This window comes from Coenobita brevimanus, chromosome 26, assembly GCF_032717465.1.
Source record: "Coenobita brevimanus isolate Jiangsu-jjx chromosome 26, ASM3271746v2, whole genome shotgun sequence".
Taxonomy (NCBI): domain Eukaryota; kingdom Metazoa; phylum Arthropoda; class Malacostraca; order Decapoda; family Coenobitidae; genus Coenobita; species Coenobita brevimanus.
In genome coordinates this window covers 10,499,866-10,522,846 of record NC_136979.1, presented here as the reverse complement: position 1 = coordinate 10,522,846, position 22,981 = coordinate 10,499,866, and the positions used below count along the sequence as shown (strand labels likewise).

The window sequence follows — 22,981 nt, the reverse complement described above, 5'->3', positions numbered from 1 at the left end:
ACCCTACCTAATGTTCGGGCAGTGGATCCAAACATGGTGGCCAGTGTATTCTTCCAACATCTTCCTCCTCGGCTGCAAGACAGCCTCCTGGAAATCTTCAGTCACAGTTGATGTCAGGTATCTTCCTGAGTGACTGGAAAGAATCCACATTGCTGCCATGCCCCATAGGTGGATGAGACCCCACCACCCCATTGTCGTAAAGGCCCACAGTTCTGCTATCATGTGTGGGGAAGCTGCTGGAGATGATGATGGTGTGTCGCCTCTCATTGTGCCTGGAATCTCGATCACTGCTTTTGGAGGAACAGTGTGGATTTTGCCCATGCCAGGGCACCATGGACATCCTGTACCAAATGGATCACCAGATTCATGATATTTACAGCAGAGGGATGTTTATATTCACCATCTTTGTAACCTTAAGGGGCATATGACAGCCCCTCACTGAGGTCTTCTCCTGAAGCTCTCACAACTGGGGATCGCTGGCTCCCCTCTAGCATGGTTCCGTGATTTCCAGTCAAACTGCAGTTTCAGGGTGTTGATTGTTGGGGCCCTCTCCAGTCCATGTCCAGTTGGCCAAAGGGTGCCTCAATGATCACCATTCAACACCCTCCTCCTCCATATCATGATGTCAAACCTGCCTTGCCCTTCTAACACCACCTACCTGAAACATCACCATTGTCAGACAGGCGGCCACCCTTATTGAGACCCAGCAACAGCTTCATTTAGCAGTGTCCAGCTTAAAGTAATGGGCCCACAGGTGGGGTATGGAGATAAATGCCCCTCAAAGTGCAGTGATGGCACCTACCTTTACAACCAGCTCACAGTCAGATCAGAAGCAGTGCCAGTCATCAGAGAGCATACCCTTCTTGGTCTTCATGTAGATAGCCCAATCCTTACCTGGAGCCAACACATAGAATACTTGCAGAAGTCTTGCACCAAGCGGTTGGCTGTCATGAAACGCCTAGCAAGATTGCACTGTGGTGCCGGTCATGACCTGCTTTTGGCCTGCTAGGGAGCTACCATATCTGCCAGGTTGAACTAAGGATCTCCACTCTTTTTACTTGACTTCCAACCCTCTTCTTCAAAAGCTAGATGCTGTATAAAGTCAGCTCTAGGGGTAACGCTTGGTGCGTATTGCACTTCCACTTCTGTGTCTGCAGGCAGGGAGTGGTGTTCTCTCCCTTCACCTCTTCAGGATGAAACTTACCTGCAAAAACTTCATGACCATCCAACAGCCTCCCCCTCACCACCCACTACCAGCTGTCTATGCTGCTGTGAGGGTCAACCCTTTGGACTCGACTTGGCCCATCAAGTCCAGATGAGCCTTGTTATTCTTTGCTTTCCAAGCAGACTGGATTCTGTCACGCCGGCCTCCTCCTCATCAGCCACTGGCATCAGTACCTCCTACCCCTTCTTGGTGGAACCTCTCAACCATAGTCTCACTTAGCTCACAGAGTCCTTCAGGTTGGATCTTGCCATCAAGTCTTTCAGGAGCTGGCACCCACCATGTATGCAGGACACCTGGAAATCTACACAGACATCTTCCATTCCCTGGCCCTTGTGGCATGGTTGGCAGCATTGTATATAGCAGATTTATCCATTTGTCTGACTTGGTAGTTGGATGTCTACCATGATAATGCAGTAACGGAACTCTTTGCCATCTTTAACCCCTAAAGTACAGTACTAAGCTTGTCGATTGAGCTTTTTGCACAGTTTCTTAATTGGGCAAGCAACGCCGATCATGCAACATCCACAAAAACTGCCAGCAGCTGGCTCCACCCCAGCTGTGATGTAGATAGCTTCTAACCAGTCAGAACTAAGTGTTGGACACACCGGAGGGGGGACCTAGGCCCGTACCCAGGCAGTGGGGGTGTACCTCCCACCTCCCTCTCACTGCATCCCTCTACCTCACTACTTTGTTACTAGCCTACCTCCCACTGTTCTTACCACCACCACCACCACCCTTCCCACACCCTTCTCATGCATCCCCCCCCTCCTATGTGGATCCCCCCCATGTCCCCCCCGAGTCATCTGGGGGAGGGTATTTCCCTCCTACTCTCTCTCCATGTCCCTGTACTCCACTGGGGCCCTTCCTTTGTGTCTGGTGGTGGTCTCCTCCCATCCCTCCATCCCCATCACCCCCTCCTGACATTACCACCTCCCACCACCACCCCTAACCTCCACTTCCACCCCCCACCCCCACCCCACCCCCTAGCATGCAGTATCTTTACCTCCCTGGCCTCGAATAGTTTGCGTATTTCTTACACTTTATGATGCGTTTTTGAATCATTACTTGTAATTTATTCATGTCTTTGCATACAGATATGCACACCACAGTTATTTTAGCTGTCTTTATTCGAAACCCACTCGAAAAAGACATTTATTTTATGCCGACACATGCAAGCATGTTGGAGCCTTCAAAAACGAAACTAAACGAAAACTAGCTAGATTTGACAGCACAGAGGGGAGGGGAGGGGGAGCAAGGGGAGGAGAGAGGAGGGGAGGGAAGAGAAGGGGAGTGAGGGGAATGGAGGTACGGGGTGGGGAGAGGAGGGGAGGATGATTTTTACTATTTATCATATTTTTATTAGAGGGCTTCATGACCATTTTCCCTAGCTAGATGTGACAGCTCGGCGGGGAGGGGAAGGGGGGAGGGGAGGTTAGGCAAGGGAAGAGGAGGGGAGGGGAGGGGAGGGAGGGGATTGGAGGTATGGGGAGGGGAGAGGAGGGGAGGATAATTTTTACTATTTATCATATTTATTTGGGGGGTTTGTCACAGTTTTATTTTTTTCTAAGCAATGACAGAGTACCAAGAGCGAACTAGCGCAAGTGCGGCGGTCAGACGCGCTCATAATTTTCATTGCTTTCACAGTGGTTTTTTTTTTTGGAGTATGGATCCCAAACTACTTGAAAATCATAGAGTAGTGTTTATAGTGTTAATATCTGGCTGTGGTAATCATATTACGGGTTTTCGGGAAGTGTAAAGTGGAGACTTCGTTACCCAACTTCAGAGGTCTCCACAAGTCCTGTGGTAACTGACGAAGGCTCAACAAACATTCCAGGAGAAAGCTGAAGGTATGTGCCATAAGCATATACAATTTTAATATTCTATGACTAATAACTGATTTTTGGCAAATATTTTTTGAGAGTCTGTCGGAGCCCGAATAACCCCGCGGCACACGCAAAACATCGGTAAACATGCCCGCGGTGTAGGGGTTAATGATCCTGATTTACGTAAATGATATGGCTCACTTGATGTAGTGCTGCCTACTTCTTCCTTAGCCTTTATCATTCTTTTTCTGTGCCTGCCCTCCTCTCTTCTTATTTCTCTCATCTTTCCTGTCACTACTTAATGCTTTTCTTTCCGTTACAGGTGGCTTTACATTGATTGACAAGCCAAATTGTTTCCTGTAAGCCAAGAAACCATTTACAACGCTGGGTGGTAACCATATAACCAAACCATATGTGCTTCCTATGTATCAAGTGGGTTGGTGGAGGGTTAGTGCCCCTCCCTGTAAAACAAGTAACTCAGAGTCAAATGACCACCCCGTACGGGATTATGGCGTCTGGCAATAGATAGATAGATAGACATTACAATGGTTTATAACATCTGTACACACCAAAAAAAAATTGATTTTGGTGATTTTTGTATGCATTTTTTGAAGAAAACAGGTGCAAGAAGCGTATTTTCTTTCTCGCTGGGGCCGTGACGGGTAACTATTATCAACTTTGACTGGCCATTGCTCGGTAACTGGTGGGTATAGGAGGGTGGGGTTTGTGTTGTCAGGTGTGTAAATTCAAGCTCTATAAATTGGGCATAAAACTTTTAACCCCTGACATAGTAAAAAAATAGGCCTGATTTTGCATTCTGGAGGGTCTTCGAGGTTGGAGAAGTGCGTTCCCTACAGGTTAAGGCCCTTGAATTCCTCAACTCCCTCTTCCAGCCTCAGAAGGTGATACTCTATGCTGATTGTTCAGCATTTCTTCACCTCATAGTTTCTTTACACCTTCAGTCATTGAGACATCTAATTCAAAACATCCAACCCTTGTTTCAGTGCCTTGTCGGCCGTGGCTGGGAGGTCCACATTCAGTGAGTCCCTTCCCATGTTGGCATCAGGGGCAGTGAGATCGCATATGCCACTGCATGGATGGCCTTGTCATCATCATCTTCCTTGAAACCTCTGTCTCTCTTGGAAATTACACAACATTGTCTCATAGCGGTTGTCTGCAGAGCAGCCTGGGATGCCGGTGTGAGGGTTCACCTTCCTGGCACAACATTGGAGTCATATCAAACGGACTCATCTAATCACCCTTGGGCCTGTGTATCTTCTCATGTCCTGGATGTCGCACTCACTGGATTACGCATCGGGCACATTGACCTGGCTTCTTATCTCAGCCACCTCAGACTAGTCCTGGACCCTTAGTGCCAGTGGTGCAGACCATAGCCCACTTCATATTACACTTCCTTCATGTCAGTTCCATCCACACTAATTTGAGGGATCATCTAGTCATTCTGGGAATCACGGAATTTTTCCTCCCAATACTCCCTGGCAGCGTGGGCCCGAACTGTCGGCTATGACAAGAACTCATTCACCACATGTGTGCCTTCCTCAGATCTAGAATGCTACACTGTTTTTAGTTGGAGAGTTCTTTTCATGAGTCTTTAGGAGGGCTCCTCCTTGCTTCTAGCTGGCGACATCCCTGCAATCAACACCACAACCAAGAATGAGATAATTGGGGTCAGATGCATCCTAACATTTTCAATGTGTAATGCTCATTTTGTGCTTAATAAACTCATGCTAATATCATTACAGATAAAATACTGAAATACAGTAATTTTAAGTTATGGAGTAGTATCCAACTGCTCTTGGTTTGACCAGCTTTTGTTTACAATCAGATCTGCCACTCAAGTCACAGACTTCTTCATGTTAGTTTAAGCAGCAGAAATACCTTACCGGTTCACTTCTTCTTCTCCCTAGTTGTTTTCTATATTATTCTAATTATATTAATTTTATGATGGTAAATGGTTGCTTACCAATGATTTTGTTTTCCTAGTTCTTTTTATCAGTGTCCATCCCAGTTAACTCACGTTTGTTTATGAAGTGTAATGGCTGGCTTTCTAAAATCTACACAGATCTACTGAAATTTGTCATTATAAGCCTAACTTTATATATTCATATGCTAGCTTTACATAATGTAAATTGTCTAACCTGTTAAAATATGTAACCTAACCCAGCCAAAAATAATCTACCCTAACCACACTCAACCAAACCACACCTAACTATATCAAATTAACCTAACCTAACCAAGCCAAACCTGACCAGTCTAAACTAACTTTATTTAACCATATCCCAGTCCAGTCTAACCTAACCTAACCAGTGGTACCAAACACACCAAAATCGCAAAAAGTGGATTAGGTTAGGTTAGGTTATGATAACAATTTTGCATTAAATTATCTTGATTTTGCAATAAATTTCTATAAAGTGGAAATATACAAACATACAGATCCTTCACCATCACCTTGCATTGGGCCATCTGCTGACTTTATTTACAATTTACCAGTGCACTTTGCATGGTGCAGTCACTCAGTGCTCCATGTGTGTGGATTTCTAACACACAGAATACTCAGTTTACTATTTATTTATGATGAATAATACACACTCATCTAAGCCTGCATTGTTGAAGTTCTAATTTATAATTAGTAAGGCTTCCAAGTGTTGGTGGCCTTCATACCAGTTGCCTCAACCCATAAGCCTATCCCAGACCATGACCTTCATGGTTTAATGCGCAGGGTGATTTTTAAAGCAAAATTTTGGAAAAAATGTGCACATTATATGGTGGGAAATATGGTAGGTTGGGTTAAGCTATGGTTAGGTTTGGATTTATCAGCACTGATAATGGTAATTTTGAAAATAGCTTTAAAAAATGGCACCTGTCTGCAGTTGGCATACACAAGATGGCATCCGTCTGTCTTGTTGGGGGTTGTAAACATCTTTTACCATTGTTGTGGCAGTTTTTTACACCATAAAAACAATCAGAAAAATATGAAGAGGAAACTTAAAGACTAAGAAGTGAAATGGCAAGATCTTGCTGCTGCTTTAACTTAACAGCACATTTACGTCAACAGTTCTGCAGTTAGGTGCAAGGCTAGTGGCTGGTCAAGGGTTCGGTGAGGTATGTGTACCCAGTAACAGACTAAAAATTCTCTCCTATAGTGTCCATTACATCACTGTCTGTTAAGCTAACCATGCCTCTGTGTAGTTCTTGTGCTTACCATGACATAATATACTCTATTTAATGGGTCTAAATTGTTGTAAAAGGGAAAATTGGGAGTTTGAGCATGGGGTGCCTGGGACCAATTAGGATAAATGCCACAGGTTCTGTATATTCATTATCTCACAATTCCATCATCATTTACCGTGTTTGGTATCAGTTATGCATGATAACCAAAGGATCACAATTAACCCCTAAAAAATGAGCATCATAATGTTTTGACATAAGCTCAGGACAGACATAATCAGAGAGTGTGATATTGTGGGGGGTGGATGTGGGGGGGTGAGAGGGGTGGTGAGGGGGTTGTGGGGTGGTGCAGGGGGGTGGGCTGGGTGGTTGGGGCAGGTGGGGGATAGGTGTGGGGGGTAGGGTGGAGGTGATGGGTGGGGGTGGGGAGGGGGGTGGGATGGTGGGTAGAGGGGTGGGGAGGGTGGGGAGGGGTGGGGGATGGCAGTGGGGATTAGAGGGGTGAGTTGGTTTTGGGGGTGGGGGTGGTGGGTGGGGGATAATGAGGGGATTATGGGGGAGTGGGGGTGGTTGGGAGGATGAGGGGATTGTGTAGGGATTGGGGGATGGGGGGGTGGTGCTGGGCATAGGTCGTGGGTGTTGAGAGGCTGGGGGCATGGGGGGTGGGGGTTGGGGTGAGAAGGATGGGGATGGTGGAAGGGTGGGGGTTAGGAGTGGTAGGGGGTGGTGGGGGGGTTGGGGGGAGTGTGGTTGTTGTGGTAGGGGGGTGAGGTGGGTGGCATGGATGTGGAGGGGTGGGGGGGGGGAGTGACCAGATATGCAGACACCTGTCGTTTGACTCTAGTACCCTTGGACAGCATGTGCGGACACCCGTCTTTTAGGGGTTAAGGTGAGTGAATAGCAACCCATAAGTTGAGTGAAAGGACTGTGGAAAGAACCAAATGAGATGAAATGCAGTATTTAAGGCTAGAATGGAGCAGGGTAACACCAGATAGATCAGTGCTGGGAAAATTCCTTGATGTTTATATTCTGCTGTAAACTGACGCATGATGATGATAGAATGTCTGCTGTATAGTAAGTTCTTGTTTTATGTTAGCCTTTTCATGTTAATTCTTGCTAATATGATCACAGTTCTTGTTGTTGGTGGTGTTGCTATTGTTGTTGTAGTTGTTGAGCAACCTTGGTCTGTCTGGCCGAGCACACCCATCAGCCAAAGGCAAATAGTCGCCCCTGCAGGACCATCCCATGCAGTGAACCGATGTTCCCATGTGGCAGACAGTGCCTCACCACAATCAGGTATGGGGACGACTGTGAAGGTTTGGTTCCTGGATGGATGCCACGTTTGCATCTCACCACCCATTCAAGAGGGGCAAGGCTTAGTGAATGAGTTTGGAAGGGCGTAAGAAACAGAATCCGTGGGTGAATTTAGGTAGAAGTAAAGTTATGGTCTTTGAGAGAAAATTATGAAGCCACTGGTTATGGCTATGTATGTGGGTGCTCACACCCAGGTAAGAGTGAATGGACATTTGAGTGATGAGTTTTCCATGAATGTTGGTATGGATCAGGGGTCAGTTTTGAGTCCCATGTTGTTTATCATGGTACTTGAAGCCCTCTCACGTGACTTCAGAAATGGACTTCCATGGGAGATGTTGTATGCTGATGATTTGGTGTCGATTGCAGAGAATGAAAGGGAGGTGGAGGAAAGATTTAGGAAGTGGAGAGTTGGTATGGGGCACAAGGGCTTAAGGGTAAATGCAGATAAAACAAAAGTGATGATATCTAGGGTTGGTGGCGGTATTGTCAAAGATGAGGGAGAGTGGCCATGTGCAGTTTGCCACAAGGGCGTGGGAAGTAATTCCATCTTGTGCAGTGTTTGTGATAAATGGGTGCACAAGAGATGTAGTGGTATCAGAGGTAGACTGAGAGATAATGCTGATTTTATGTGTATGGCGTGTCGAAGAGAGCAGGTGGAGATTGTCAGCCGTGAAGGGATTGAACTTGCTGGTGAGTGTCTTAAATGTGTGGAAGAGTTTTGTTATTTGGGAGACATGTTATGTGCTGGAGGTGGGGCTGGAGCTAGCTCTGTGGCTAGGGTGAGAAGTGATTGGAAGAAGTTCAAGGAGCTGTTGCCTGTCCTGACATTGAGAGGACTCCCTACATGCTAAGGGGTCTTTGTATGCAGCATGTGTTGGGAGTGTAATGCTGTATGGTAGTGAGACCTGGGCAGTACAGGAGGAGGATATTCGCAGGCTCAGACGTACAGAAATGACAATGATTAGGTGGATGTGCAGTGCATCCCTGCATGCAAGGTCTGGGGGGGCTGGGTTTACGTTGGAAGAGTTGAGAGGTAGGATGGGACAGGAGTTTATTGGTGTTGTGATGAGGAGAGGTAGACTGAGATGGTTTGGGCATGTGGAGAGGATGGGGGATGATAATTGGGTGCAGAAGGTGAGAAGTGTTAATATTGGGGGTGGGTTTATGAGGGGTTGACTGAGAGAGACATGGGACGAGGTCATTAAGTGTGACCTCAGGGTTAAGGGACTGAACAGGGAGGCTGCAATAGATCATGCAGCACGGATAGCCACCATTGGGTGACCAAGGCCAACGCATGCAATAATGTTGGAGCCTTCAAAAAACGAAAGCAACTGAATGTACAGTGAGGTTGGATGATGAGGAAATGGAAAATGTGCGTGCATTTAAGTACTTGGTAGTGTGATGAGTAAGGATGGAAGTTTGGAGGATGAAGTGCTTGAAAGGGTGCAACAAGGAAGAAAGGTTGCTGGTTCTTTAAAAGCAGTGATAAGGAATAGGGAAGTGAGCATGGAAGTAAAAAAGTCGCTGCATGATAGTACTGTGATACCAACTCAAATGTATGGAAACGAAGCTTGGACCTTGTTGGAAGGACATAAGTCAAGAGTAAGAGCAGTGGAAATGAGTTATTTGAGAGGAGCATGTGGAGTTACATGGAGAGGCAGACTGACAAATGAGGAAGTGAAGGAGCATTGTGGTGTGGATGTGGATGTGATAGGAAGCATTAGGAGAAATTCACTGAGGTGGTTTGGTCATGTGGAGAGGATAGAGAATGAGAGACTAATGAGGAGAGTGTATGTGAGTGAGGTGGAGGGGAGAGGAGGGAGGGGGAGGCCTAGGATTAGATGGAAGGATGGAGTGGAGAGGTAAATGAGAGAGGGGGGTGTGAGCTGGGGGGAGTTCAGTGAAATGGAGGGAGACAGGGTGATGTGGAGGCGATTTGTTGTGGCCACCCCTAGTGGGATTGAGGCATTTGGCAATGTGTAGATAGAAAGATAAACCATAGTAGGCTCCACATCCCAGTTTGGTTGTATGGTTACCACCCAGCATTGTAAATGATTTCCTGAGTTACAGGAAACCATTAGCCTTGCCACTCAGTGTAGAGTCACCTAAAGCAGAAAGAAAGGTAGTAGCCTAAAAGTGACAGAAAAGATGGGAAATGCAGAGTAAGAGTGATATTGGTGAAGGTAGACGTAGGCAGCACTACATCGAGTGAGTGGATGATGGTCACCACCACCTACCACCAGTATGATCACAGTGAAGTTCATTTGCTTATTACAGAGCTGATTTGCCAGTTTGCCACACTTTACAGTACTAGTAGTTGTATGGAGGTACAGTTGTAGATGGGTGACTGCCATCGACCTTGTGAGGTAATATCATGAGAGTGAAATGTGGTTACAAGGTTGATAATTTGCCACACAGTCATCTCTCTTAGGAAGGGACCTTTCAACCACAAGTACAGGCACTTGGTGATCTTTCATATGAGTTGCTGTATATAGCATCAAAATCTAAGCTGAAACTCACACATTGTCTCAGATCTTATTACAAATCTCAAATTTCTTTTTTCCCAAATGCTTCCAACAACTGTTGGGAAGTAATTAAGTAATTTTGCCACTTGTTTTAACTTCCATTCCATAGAAAACATCTGCTGTATCATGGCTGACCTCAGTATGGAGATTACTGAAGAGGAACCATGGAGTCATTTTAGAATTAGAGTAGTATGGAAAAAGTTGATATTTTTGAACCCATACCTGCCCAACCTGGTTATATACTATCTGTGCAGGCCTGCATTTAGTTTTGGAGAGATTTTTTTTGAATTGGACAGATTGGATATAACCTTCACTGTAGGAGGTAGGAGGAATATACTGTACTAATAAAGCATGCCACCAGACTGAAGAAATTAATAGATGCCTAATAATCTGAATAATCAACAACGATATTAAATTGTGACATAAACATGGTCTTAATAGGTTTCACGTGTACACGGGACAAAGCCGTACCTGCCTGATGACTACCTGCGCAAGAAGAAGCTCTCCGTGAAAGTGGACACCTACAGCTATGGCATAGTTTTATTTGAGCTCTGCACAGGATTGAGGGCTTATGATGAAAAACGGAAGGAGGGAAGGTTCCTTGTGAGTTAAAGTTCCTTTTGTTAGTTTTTTCATTCCCTTGAAATATGCATCCATAACTTGTGAGAACATAGCTGTGCATGAAAAGTATTTGTTTAGGTTCTTGTAGAATGGAACACATCTCAATGGTTGGCTTTGTTGAAATGGCTGGTATTGCTGCTCACAATATACTGTACAGAATTTAAAAGGCTTATGCCTATATGGTACATATAAGTCTGTTTAATATTTTGACTAACGGAACCATGTCTACTGTAGACATTCTGTTGTTGTGTGTTACTCAAGTAAAGGCTAAAAAGGCTGTTTTACTGTAACTTCAGTGCCCACAAAGAAAGTGATCCGCCTTGTCACGGGGTTTTTAAAATAAATACTAATGTTATTTAAAATGATAATAATGTTCAATAATATTGAAGAGCAGGGACAATGATTGTCTTACTAAATCAAGCAACGATTACTTTACACTGGCTTGCTTCGCACGATTCTCTAAGAACGAGAATTTATAAACTTTCTCAACAGTACACATCAGAGACTAATTACTCAATTGCTGTTTACAGTAAAAGTCCTATTATTCGGCAGCTGATTGTTCGGTAGATCCGACATTTCGGCAGTTTTGTGAAATAGTCCCATTTACGAAAATCATTGATTGTTCGGCAGTTGTCCAGAATCATCTCGGCAGTCTAGGAAGTGTTATCTGTGGCTTGTAGGCCTAATGTTTCATTACACTTCTGTATGTTCACTAATTTCTATATTTTTATTCAGATTCAGATATAGTACTGTATTGATTACAATATTGCAGAGTATCATACACTACAGTAACCACCCCCACCAAATTAGCGAGGGTTACGTTCCAAGCCCCCACGCTAATTCTTGAAATTCTTTTTCTTGATGCCTTCCTGAAAATGACACTTACCGGTAATTGAGTAGCCCATGAACCACTGACACTGTAATGCATTACCCATAAATAAATGTTGCTTGTTAAATCAGTTTTCCCATTGGTTTTAGCTGTACCGTTGTGACAGCTCTAGTATTTTTATTTCTCAGCATAATGGTGGAAGGGACTGTCTTGTTCAACTGAACCTAACCTAACCGAGTTTAACTGTACCTAATAATTTAACCAAACCTAACCTAACATAAAGTCAGAGAAATACTTAAAAATAAACTGGAAGAATATGAATTGCTAAGGTCTCTCTGATGAAAGTTAAACGTACATTTAGTGCTCATTCTTTTGTTTGTTTTTGTGCTTAATGTGAAAGAGAGAGCATTGATGCAAACAGTAATATATCCTATTAACCCCTTAATAACCTCCGGCACTGAACAACCTTTTACAGTACCAATGTGAGTGATGTTAAGTTAGTGTGAGCTATAAAGAAAACTGAACAATTATGGGGAGGGAACGAAGGTCACTGGTATGTTTACATGACTACGCTACAATTCCAAGCAGTTAGGCGGTCGGTTAATCTTAGATGTTTTCGCCCATTTGGTAAATACACCGTAATTTTATCAATCTTTCCGAGACTCATAGCGAATCATAGCATGGGTTTAGGAAGCTAAATAACACATTGCTAGGTGAGCAAGATGATTATCTTCCCATCTTTAAGAAAAATAAATTGATTTCAGAAGAATGGAAGAACTTTACCTACCGGTACTCAGAGAGGGATTTAATTTCTTCCATTTTCTTATAAGATGTGAAGATAATCGTTTGGCGCACCTAGCAATGTGTTATTTAGCTTCCTAAACCCATGCTATGATTCGCTATGATTGACTGGAGAATTGGTAAAGTTACGGTGCATTTACCAAATGGGCGAAAACATCTGAGATTAACTGACCCCCTGACTGCTTGGAATCGTAGCTTAGAGTCGTGTAAACATACCAGTGACCTTCGTTCCATTCCCATAATTGTTCACAGTTTTTCCATAGCTCACTAACTCGACATCGGTACTGTAAAGGGTTGTTCAATGTAGGAGGTTATTAAGGGGTTCATGGAATACATTACTGTTTCCATCAGTACTCTCTTTTCACATGTAAACAAAAAAACGAACAAATGAGTGAGTGCTAAATGTAAGTTATAACTTTCATCAGAAAGACCTTACCAATTCAGATCCCTTTATTTTATGCAATTTTCCGACTATTTTATTTTGTTTGGAAAAAGTACTGTATACAGTCCTCACTCCAAACATATTTGTAATAATATAAGTAGTGATGAGTTCACCAATACAAGTGATGTACTGAGCTTGGCAGGTAATATTCCGTATCATTTCGGCCATCCAGGAAGTGTTATCTGACTTGTAGGCCTCCTGTGTTATTACCCTTGTATATGTTCACTAATTTATATATATATATATATTTCAGATTCAGGTATAGTACTGTAATGATTGCAGTATTGTACAGTATACAGTACTCTCTCCAAACAGTTGTAATACCGTACCATAAGTGGTGATGAGTGTTCACCAATATGTTTAAGGTACTGAGTGGGTAGGTTTTTGATTATTCGGCAAATCTAATTTCTCGGCATCATCCTGGTCCCACAGATGCCGAATAATGGGACTTGTACTGTATTAGTACTGTTAGCCTCTGGAGAAAGTTACTTCACCCCTGACAATAAATAACTAATACTAATAATAGTATCAGGTTCTTGCTGGTGCTTAACTCCTAGAAGGCACAACGGATTTTAAACTTAATATAACAAGACTGGCCTAAGTACCAGTTATGAATGGCAAACGTTTATGCAAGCTAGGAGCTATAAGAGAAATAAGCTTAATTGCGGAGAAATGAAACAAGAGTTTACATTACATTAAGCTCAAGAAAAAGAACTGTTAAATTTATTGATTACAAAATAAATTTAACGTTACATTTCAAATCAAATTAATGAGATCGCATTCACTCACTCACTCAAAAGCTAAATTCTTACGCCTAGGAAAAACACCTTAACTAAACTCTTAAGACTAGGAAAACGAAAAGCAATACTGGTCAATGAATGCGGTGTATCACCAACGAAGGGTGGGAGTCTGGAGAACTGTAGTCTAGTGGAGCCTGGGTGCTAGCTGACCTCTCTACTCTCCACTGCTGGAGCACAGAACCTCTCTCCGTCACAACAAACACTGGACTCAATAAACTCGTGGGAAAGAAAGGGGAGCGCTAGGCCGCATTTTTTAACAGCTAGAGTGAGCGAAATGCGCCCAAAACAAATCGCTCAGCGGAAGCGCTAATGTCTCACACAAGACGATCACTTATGACACTGAAAAATTTATTTGAAAGGATTCCCGCCGATGAGCAGTTAACTGAACGATAAACTGGGATTCCACTTGAGTTTGCGGTTTCCCACAAAAGCCAATGTCACTAGCCGATTCGTGACACGCCTAATGGCCGCCTTCAGGTGGTCTTCTCTCGATGTCAAAAGGTCAAAATGAGGCATAACTTGGGAACCAGTGGCTCAATTGTACTGGAAATTGTTTTATTCTTGAAGTTAGATCCTTTTTATTGGTACCTTGCTCTAACAAAAATTATGCTATAGTGCACCAGTTTTGCTGTGTTATGGTGATAAATGGGCAGACCAACAAACATACAGAAATTGGATCATTATAAAATACTGTACATTGTTTTATTTCCAAGTTCATCTGAATGTGAACTCTGTGGTGTGCAGGTTGAAGGTGCCCTCTTCCTGTAGTCTTCCATGACCCTTTCAGGAGCTTAGATTGAGAGATTATTGTATAACTGATCTATGTGGTAGCTTGGTTTTATTGGTGTCACCACAGGAAGGCATCCCTCTCTAGCACCGGTCTTTGTATGTATCATGCACATGCAGCAGTTAAGCCATGATCACTTCAGATATTTTTTTTTAAAGTCTTGCTACCAGGATTGCTGTTTTATTCAGTACTGAACATTTGAATGTTTTGGGGGGCAGTTACTTAGGTAAGATTTGCAAACTGTCAATCCATCTGAAGATGGACGACTTTCAGCAATAATCAGAGTCAAATGCATGCTAATGTTGTAATTAATTACTGTCCATAGATTGTAATGCCCATTTTATACTTAATCATTACATACTCATACAGTAATATATTAGCATTATTGCTTATGAAGTACTCACATAATTTAAAATTCACAGGAGTTTGTTTGACCAGCTTTTGCTTAATACATCCATGTCTGCTGCTCACTCATGTATGATTGACCATCACAGACTTCCTCACATTAGTACCCTGCTTATCTATAGTATGAGAAATAAAACTCAGCAGATGAAGATATTGAAGTTGTCAAATCATAACTACTGCCTTATGGTTTGGGGGTTCTCCAGACTAAGCTGTCTAACTATTTTATAATAAATGGTGTCAATTCCCCTTCTCAAAAGGAAATAGTGAGCCCACAAATGTTTTCTAGTAGTAGTCACTTTCTGTAATCATTAACATAGGCTTTTGATTTTATATGAGTTTGTGGTCCCAGATGACTGGTTGAAGAGTGTGATTGTAAATGTGTACAAGAGGAAGGCAAATGCCACGGGAAGAGGAAATTATAGAAGCTTTTGAACCAGATATTGAAGGTAATGGAGAGAGTCCTAGAAGATTTGATTAGCGAATGAGCTAATACAGTACATCCTAAAACTTTGCGAATTTTAACTTTGCGATTCACCAGTTTTGCGAGGTAGTTGCTGTTTGCTGATGATACAGTATTGTTGAGTGAAGATGAATGGGAGTTGCAAGGTTTGGTGAATGAATTTGGGACAGTGTGTAGGAGGAGGAAGCTGAAAGTTAATGTAAACAAAAGTAAAGTTATGGTGTTTGAGAGGAATGAAGTCACAGATTGTGCAGTGAGGTTGGATGGTGAGGATATGGAGAATGTGAGTGCATTCAAGTACTTGGGTAGTGTGATGAGTAAGGATGGAACTTTGGGGGATGAAGTACATGAAAGGGTACAGCAAGGAAGAAAGGTTGTTGGTACACTGAAAGCAGTGATGAGAAATAGGGAGGTGAGTATGGAAGTTAAGAAGTCACTGCATGATGGTATTGTGATCCCTACCCTGACGTATGGAAGCGAGGCGTGGACCTTGCAAGAGGGGAACAAGTCAAGAGTGAGAGCAGTGGAAATGAGTTACTTGAGAGGAGCATGTGGAGTGACGTGGAGGGACAGGTTGACGAATGAAGAAGTGAAGGAACGTTGTTGGGTAGATGTGGATGTGGTTGAAAAGATTAGGAGAAATACACTGAGGTGGTTTGGACATGTGGAGAGAATGGAGAATGAAAGACTGACTAAGAGGGTGTATGTAGGCGAGGTGGAGGGAGGGAGAGGGAGGGGTAGACCGAGGATGAGGTGGAGGGATGGAGTTGAGAGGTATATGAGGGAGGGGGGGGGTGAGTTGGGGGGAGGGGAGTCAAATGGTGGGTGACAGAGTGACTTGGAGGCGTTTCGTCTGCGGCCACCCTTTTGCAGGATTAGGGCGTCGGGCTATAGATAGATAGATAGATAGATAGTTTCAAAAGTCATGTATTTTTTAACATTTATGAACTTTACAAGCGATCACACACTTTGTGAGGTCGAGTGGTGGGAGAGTCGTCTTCCTGCACTACTTTGCAACGTGGAATAGTGACGTCATGGTTCACTGGGTGTACTGTGCCTCCTAGTTCAGTGGTCTACTGCCCTGCCACTTTTGTTTGCACCTATTCCCAACCAAGGTCACTGACCCTCACAATTTCGTGGTTCTCCTCACAATATCCCAGCAGTCTAACCTTGCACGAGTGTTATCATGGCGCCAACGGGTAAGAAGAACAAGAAAATAAGTTTGGAGACCAAATTGAAAATGATGGAAAGGAAAAAAGCAGGTAAAGGTAACTCTGCTATTGGTCGGGAGTTTGGTGATGGTGAATCAACAGTGAGAATGCTTTTAATAAACAGTGAACAAATCAAGCAAGCAGCAAAGAATTATGGAGGTGCTCAATTTGATGGTAGAATAGTGATGACGTAGGCCCCGCGGGGCCACAGTAGCCATACCCAAGCCTCGCCCTGCCACCAGTCCCATACACCACACCAGTCTTCACATTAGTGTAAATGTCTTTTTTTTTTTTTTTTTTTTTTTTTTTTTTTTTTACCTATGATGTTTTTTTTATTAATATTACTGTACAGTACATCAGTTCATATTTGTCCATTTATCATCGTAAAGAAAGAGTGGGAAAAAGTGCTTCCCTTGGGGTGATGTCAACCAATATGCCAATAATTCATATATTTAATTGTCTCAGTTTTGCGAATTTTGATTTTGCGAGGGTTTTTGTCAACCATATTCTTGCAAAATTGGAGAATGTACTTTATTGATGAGATGCAGTTTGGGTTTATGCCAGGCAAAGGGACCTCTGATACCATATTCATTGTCTGACAGCTTCAGGAAAAATACATAGGTAAGAAATGGGAGCTGTACATTGTTTTTTATGATTTGGAGAAGGCCTTTGACAGAGTCCCTAGGGAGGTGGTGAAGTGGGCAATTAGAAAGTTTGGGATTGAAGAGTGGCCGGTTAAAGTGGTTATGGCTATGTGGGTGCTCAGACCCAGGTGAGAGTGAATGGAGAGTTGAGTGATGAGCTTTCCATGATTGTTGACATGCATAAGGGGTCAGTCTTGAACCTCTCATTGTTTGTCATAATGCCTGAAGCACTCTCACATGACTTCAGAAGTAGACTGCCATGGGAGATGTTGTCTGCTGATGACTTGGTGTTGACTGCAGAGAATGAGAGTGAGGCAGAGGAAATATTTCAGAAATGGAGAGATGGTATGGGGCACAAGGGTTTGAGAGTAAATGTGGATAATACAAAAGTGATGATATCATGGGCCGGTGTTTGCACTGTCAAAGCAGAGGGAGTGTGGTGATGTGCAGTTTGCCACAAAGGTGTGGGAAGTAATTCCAGCTTGTGCAGTATTTGTGATAAGTGGGTGCATAAGAGATGGATTGGTATTAAAGGCAGACTGAGATAATGCTGATTGAGTGAGTGGAAGAGTTTTGTTATTTGGGGCCATGCCCAGAGTGAGAAGTGGCTGGAGGAAGTTCAGGGAGCTGTTGCCTCTCCTGGGATTCAGAGGGCTCTCCTTCCTTGCTAAGGGATCTTTGTATGCAGCATGTGTCAGGTGTGTAATGCTGTATGGTAGTGAGATAGACAGTAAAGGAAGAGGATATTCATAGGCTCAGTAGTACAGAAATGGCCGTGATTAGATGGATGTATAGTGTGTCTTGAATGCAAGACAGTTGAAGAGTTGAGTTTAAGGATGGGATAGGAGTGTATTTTTGCTGTGATGAGGAGGGGGATAGATTGAGATCTTTTGGGCATGTTGAGAGGATGGAGGATGTCAGCTGGGTGCGAAAAGTGAGATGTGAACGTCAAGGGTTGGGTTGCAAGAGGCAGGCTGAAAAAGACCTGGGACGAGGTCATAGAGTGTGACCTTAGGGATAAGGGGCTGAATAGGGAGACTGCTAGAGATTGCATAGCATGGAGAGCCACCATTAGGTGACCAAGGCTGATTAATCCAAGGATTCTGGAGCATTTATAAATGATACAGTAGCAGAACAGCATCATTCATGTTAACCCCCTCGTGCATCGTAAGTTTTCTGTAAGTGTGTGTGACATGATCAGAGAAAATGACACAAGAGCAGGCTGGACTCATGCACAAAGGAAAACATTCCCATGTATTTTATTTGCCCCAGAAATTGGCCATAGTGATATAAATTGTACCATCATCTTCCCTGATGTTTATACTATATGATAAGCTAATAAAAACACACCAAATTAATGAGTTAAAGTACTGTGAAAGTACCAAAATGAGGTGAGAATACTGTTGTTCAACAATGAAAATAATTTCCCTACAGGGTAGCACAAAACTTTGCCTGCATGATGCAAGAGCTAAGCATATGTCTAGATGCAGAATTTCATGAGCTTTCACATGGGTGGGATTCTGATACGACCAATAGTTTTCAAGTAAATTGCTAAAAATTGCCCCCCCCCCCCAAATAAAAACCTAGAGAATGCCGACTGTTTGAGAGCGTTGGCCTGGAAATAGACACCCTCCCCTATGATGCACCAAATATTGACGCATTTCATGCTAAAACATAAGTTTTGGTGAATATTTTTGTCCAGCATTGCCTAATCGGTATCCCTTCAAGCCGCCACTGCAAGTGCGTCATAGGTTCCTCTTCAGACTAAAACCGTATTGACTCGTTTTGAGTCGCATTGTGCAAAGGGGTTAACATTTAAACGTTTCTTATTTATTTTCGTTGCTGTACTTATGCTTATATCATTGTGACAGTAGAGAAGACAGTGACCAGTGTTCGTCTTTTGCTTGCCTAGCAACGTTTGCGTGTTTTTTTTGTTTGGATAGAACTACTTGTGTGAAGACCTTCTTTGCACTTGGTGTTATAAAAAAATGTCTCCATGTGACCACGGCTTTGTTGTATCTTCATGTTCATTACTTGAACCCTAATGGATGTACCAGGCATTAGTATTTTGAAAATGAGTATCACCACAGCCACTAACATTACTAACTACCACTATCACAACCAACATGATCATCACTTCCATCTCACTACTGTTTCATCATTACCACAATCATTGGTACCACTGTAACACTACCACCATCATAACCACCATCGTAACATGACTGTCACTCCCACAGCCACTACTAGTATCTCTGCCACTATAATCACAACTTTGTTTGAGTGGTACAGATTGAAGGATTCAGGATATAGTTTTGCACATATGATGGCACATTCAGGGCATCAGAGATAAGTAGGTCATGTTGATCAGGTTTGGCATGGTCAGTTTGTCAGCATGAGCAGAATTTGTCCCAGTATTTTATGGTACAATTTGTACAGTCATGAGAAAATGGCATTTTGTTGATTGGAAATGATGCTGACACTCTCATCTTAAATGTCAGGACCAACTTGCCCAGCCCCAGGCTCCTATGTTCCTCATGGGGCAACACAGGATTAGATGATGGATGGATGGAAATGATACTTCCTAATTACTGTGTACCTTTCTGTTGTACTGTGTGCAGTAAAACCTCCCTTAATCGGAATTGTATATAAGTCGGTACGGCTCCAAAATATTCATTAAGAAAATCATTTTCGAAAATTGACCATGTGGCAAAACTGATCCTTAAGTCAGTAAAATGCCAAATAATAACAAGCCAAACTCAGCATCATGTGAGGCATGGCGCATCAGGTAATCCCTTTCAAACTGGTAGAAGTCAAAATTAAGTAGGCACATTAGTTGTCGGCTGGCAGTGTACTGACTTGGTGGTATAAACATACCGAGCATCCGCGCCGCACATCACTTGGAGCTCAGTCTTACCCAAGCCACCACCCGTATAGTGTACAGTATGTTAAGTGTGATTAAGTGTACAGCACAGTGAGCCCATAATTTTCGTGTCTAATTGGTATCATGAGGTTGACGTGAAACCAGAATTTCATGAACTGAAAAGTATTAATTTAGTGGTAAAAAATCTAATTGGTTCTAGAAAAGCTAATTGGTTCTAGAGCCCCTCCCAAAGTCACTCTTTTTCTCACTTCTGAGGTATAATTCTCATAAAACAGGATACCAGAGTAACCGACAACCATATGAATATGATAAAGATACTGTATTAAGAAACATTAAATAAATGGATCACCAGCCAGAATAATCTTCATCTTATCCTGTCATGAATATGTTTTCTTCTTCACACCAACTCAATACTCACAGCGTTCTTTTCTCTTCTTGCCTCCATCCTTTGAACTTCCTAGTATTTCACCATCACCTAGTCCTCCAATGAATGAAGAGGGAGCCATAATACAGTTCAGGTAGACCAGACGAGGACAATAGCTGAACGAAGGGAAAGGTAAAAAAAAGTGACCACAACTGCGATCACTACCAGAACACCATACACACAGTCTCATAGCTGGTGGGAACCATGCAAACAACATGGCGGATCCCATATACTGACGCAAAAAGTGAATTCTTGCTTGTGAGACATAAGTTCTTGGAAATTTTGGGCTTTCGTGCGAAAGGTAAATTCATGAACCCAAATCACACAAAACATAAGGGCTCACTGTATGTTAAGTGTGGTTATGCTTACAAAATTGTGCACAGAAGTGATAACCTCTATATCTTACCAAAAGGCTTCCTCTACGTTTGGATTACACCCTGCTGCTGTATGCAAACATGGTAAGCGATCTTAGGCTGGTAGTATTAAACAACCTCTTCCAACAAGCAACCTGTATGTCGCTCCAGCTGTAGTTTTAAAGCGAAGAGGTTCATCTTACGGCACGCAAAGGGGTCTACCTCGGGTTAAAAGTACTAGAACATGAAGCAGGACCATCACCTGCCTCTTTGCAAATATCTTGGTATCTTGTTTTATATTGATACCATATTCATGTAAATAATTATGACTTTAACATTCATTAAATGCGCTATCAATTTTTAAAAATATTTGTTATCATTTTGTGTGTGCGATACTATGGATTTTTAGGAGACTGGTGTTACACATTTATAATCAAACTACTGCTACATGCACACAGCCCAGTCGTTGACTTCTACCATTCCCAAGTTACCTGTGTCTTGTACTGTGGTGATCCAGGCAACTTCACTACCTATTTCCAAGAGCGCTTTATCTGACAGACTTGTACGCCATTCCACTTCTCATTACTGTCTTCAGAAAGACAAGCACATGGTATAATTTAAGGCCATGGTTAGGGTTACTGCTCTCACCGCCGAATTCTTGCTGCTGTAATCCTAATCACTTCCATTTTATGGTAGCCATAACTTAACCTACATAACCTAACAAAACTTATTTCTAACATAGTAGAAAAACCAATCATAACCTCTAAATTCTAGCAGTTTAAGCTGAATTGTAGCAGTATTAACCTAACCTAACCTAAACTGATTGGACCTGACCTAACCTAACCTAACCTAACCAAAGTCATTTCTAACATAACTGAACCACCAAATAAAACTGCTAACTTCTAGCTGCTGTAATCCTAACCATGGTTAGGATTACGGTAGTAGCCGCTAAATTCTAACTGCCGTAATCCTAATCACGGCCTTAAATTATACCACGTGCTTACCTTTCTGAAGACAGTAATGAAAAGTGGAATGGTGTACAAGTCTGTTAGATAACCTGACCTTCCCTAACCTATCCTATTTCTAACCTAGCTGAACCATCAAACAAAACCGCTAAATTCTAGCTGCTGGAATCCTAACCACCAGTGAACCACCTCTCAGGTATTAAAGTATCAAGTATTAAAACTATTTCCTACCTTTGGACCGATTTGGAGTCGTGGTTTATCAGATTTAGCATATTATTTTAGTAATATTGTCACACGAGAGAGTAAACATAAAACAAATGACGGCAAACTTGCTCTCCTCCAGCGTACCAAGCTCACAGTTTCTCTCCCAGAAAGCACCTCTGCAGCATACCAACCCTTCCGTAGTCTGCTTCTTGGAAGAGGCTGTGTGGCTGGGGTTTAAAGTTACCAAACTGGGAAGGGCCTCTTCAGACAGATGCTTTGCGAAAAGGGGAAGAGGTTGATTACTATTACCAGCCTAACAAATTTTTTTTTTGGGGGAGGGGGAGGTGATTCTCAAAAGTTGTCAGTTTGCCTAAGTTGGCAAGGCCTCAGCCCCTATTATGCCAACTTAGGGAGGTCTTACTGTACTTTATAATGCCATCCATCCCACATACAAATTTTTCATATAACCTTACAGTGCCATAACCAGCAGGGAATTGTCAGCAAAATTTTGATCATGGATGTACAGATACTTCTGTAGATCTGCATTTAGGAACCCCAGAGCAAGTAGTCTCTGTTGCAGGAATGTCCAGAGGGGTTGATTTAACTGCTTGGTGGCAGTTGACCCAGTAATTCAGAAGATAGATCTGTATTGTTCACCAGGACATTTAGTTTGGTGCATGGATCATTTTTACTGGTAGTTGGTTTTGTAGGTTCATTGTGATTGGTAGCTTAACCCTCTCAGGAACCGAAAATTTCCTGTAGGTTTTTATGTTATGAACAAAACTGATAACCGAGCTCAGAAACCAATTTAGAGAACTGCTTAAAAAAAAAAAAAAAGTTTCATGGCCAAATTAACCTCCAGAAATTGATTATATCACTATAAATAGTATATATACCATCATCTTCGGAAGCGTATCTACTATAACGTAAGCAAATAAAAACAACAAAACTGTTGAGTGAAACTACAGAAATGCGGTGAGAATAAACTGATCAAGGGTAAAACTCACTTTGAAAAAAATTCCTGCCATCCCAGCGAAAAATTTTGTCTGCACCACTCAAAAGCAAGGCATATGTCTAG

At 42.6% G+C, this 22,981-nt stretch overlaps 1 protein-coding gene across 1 annotated transcript in view; it reads left to right on the top strand.

Moving 5' to 3' along the window:
• The window catches only part of LOC145393964 (uncharacterized), a 337,089-nt gene that overhangs the window by 256,230 nt on the left and 57,878 nt on the right, over nt 1–22,981 (top strand). The window contains exon 12 of the mRNA XM_080267940.1: nt 10,518–10,679. Within this exon, the coding sequence (XP_080124066.1) occupies nt 10,518–10,679 (162 nt within the window). The remainder of the gene's footprint in view (nt 1–10,517; nt 10,680–22,981) is intronic.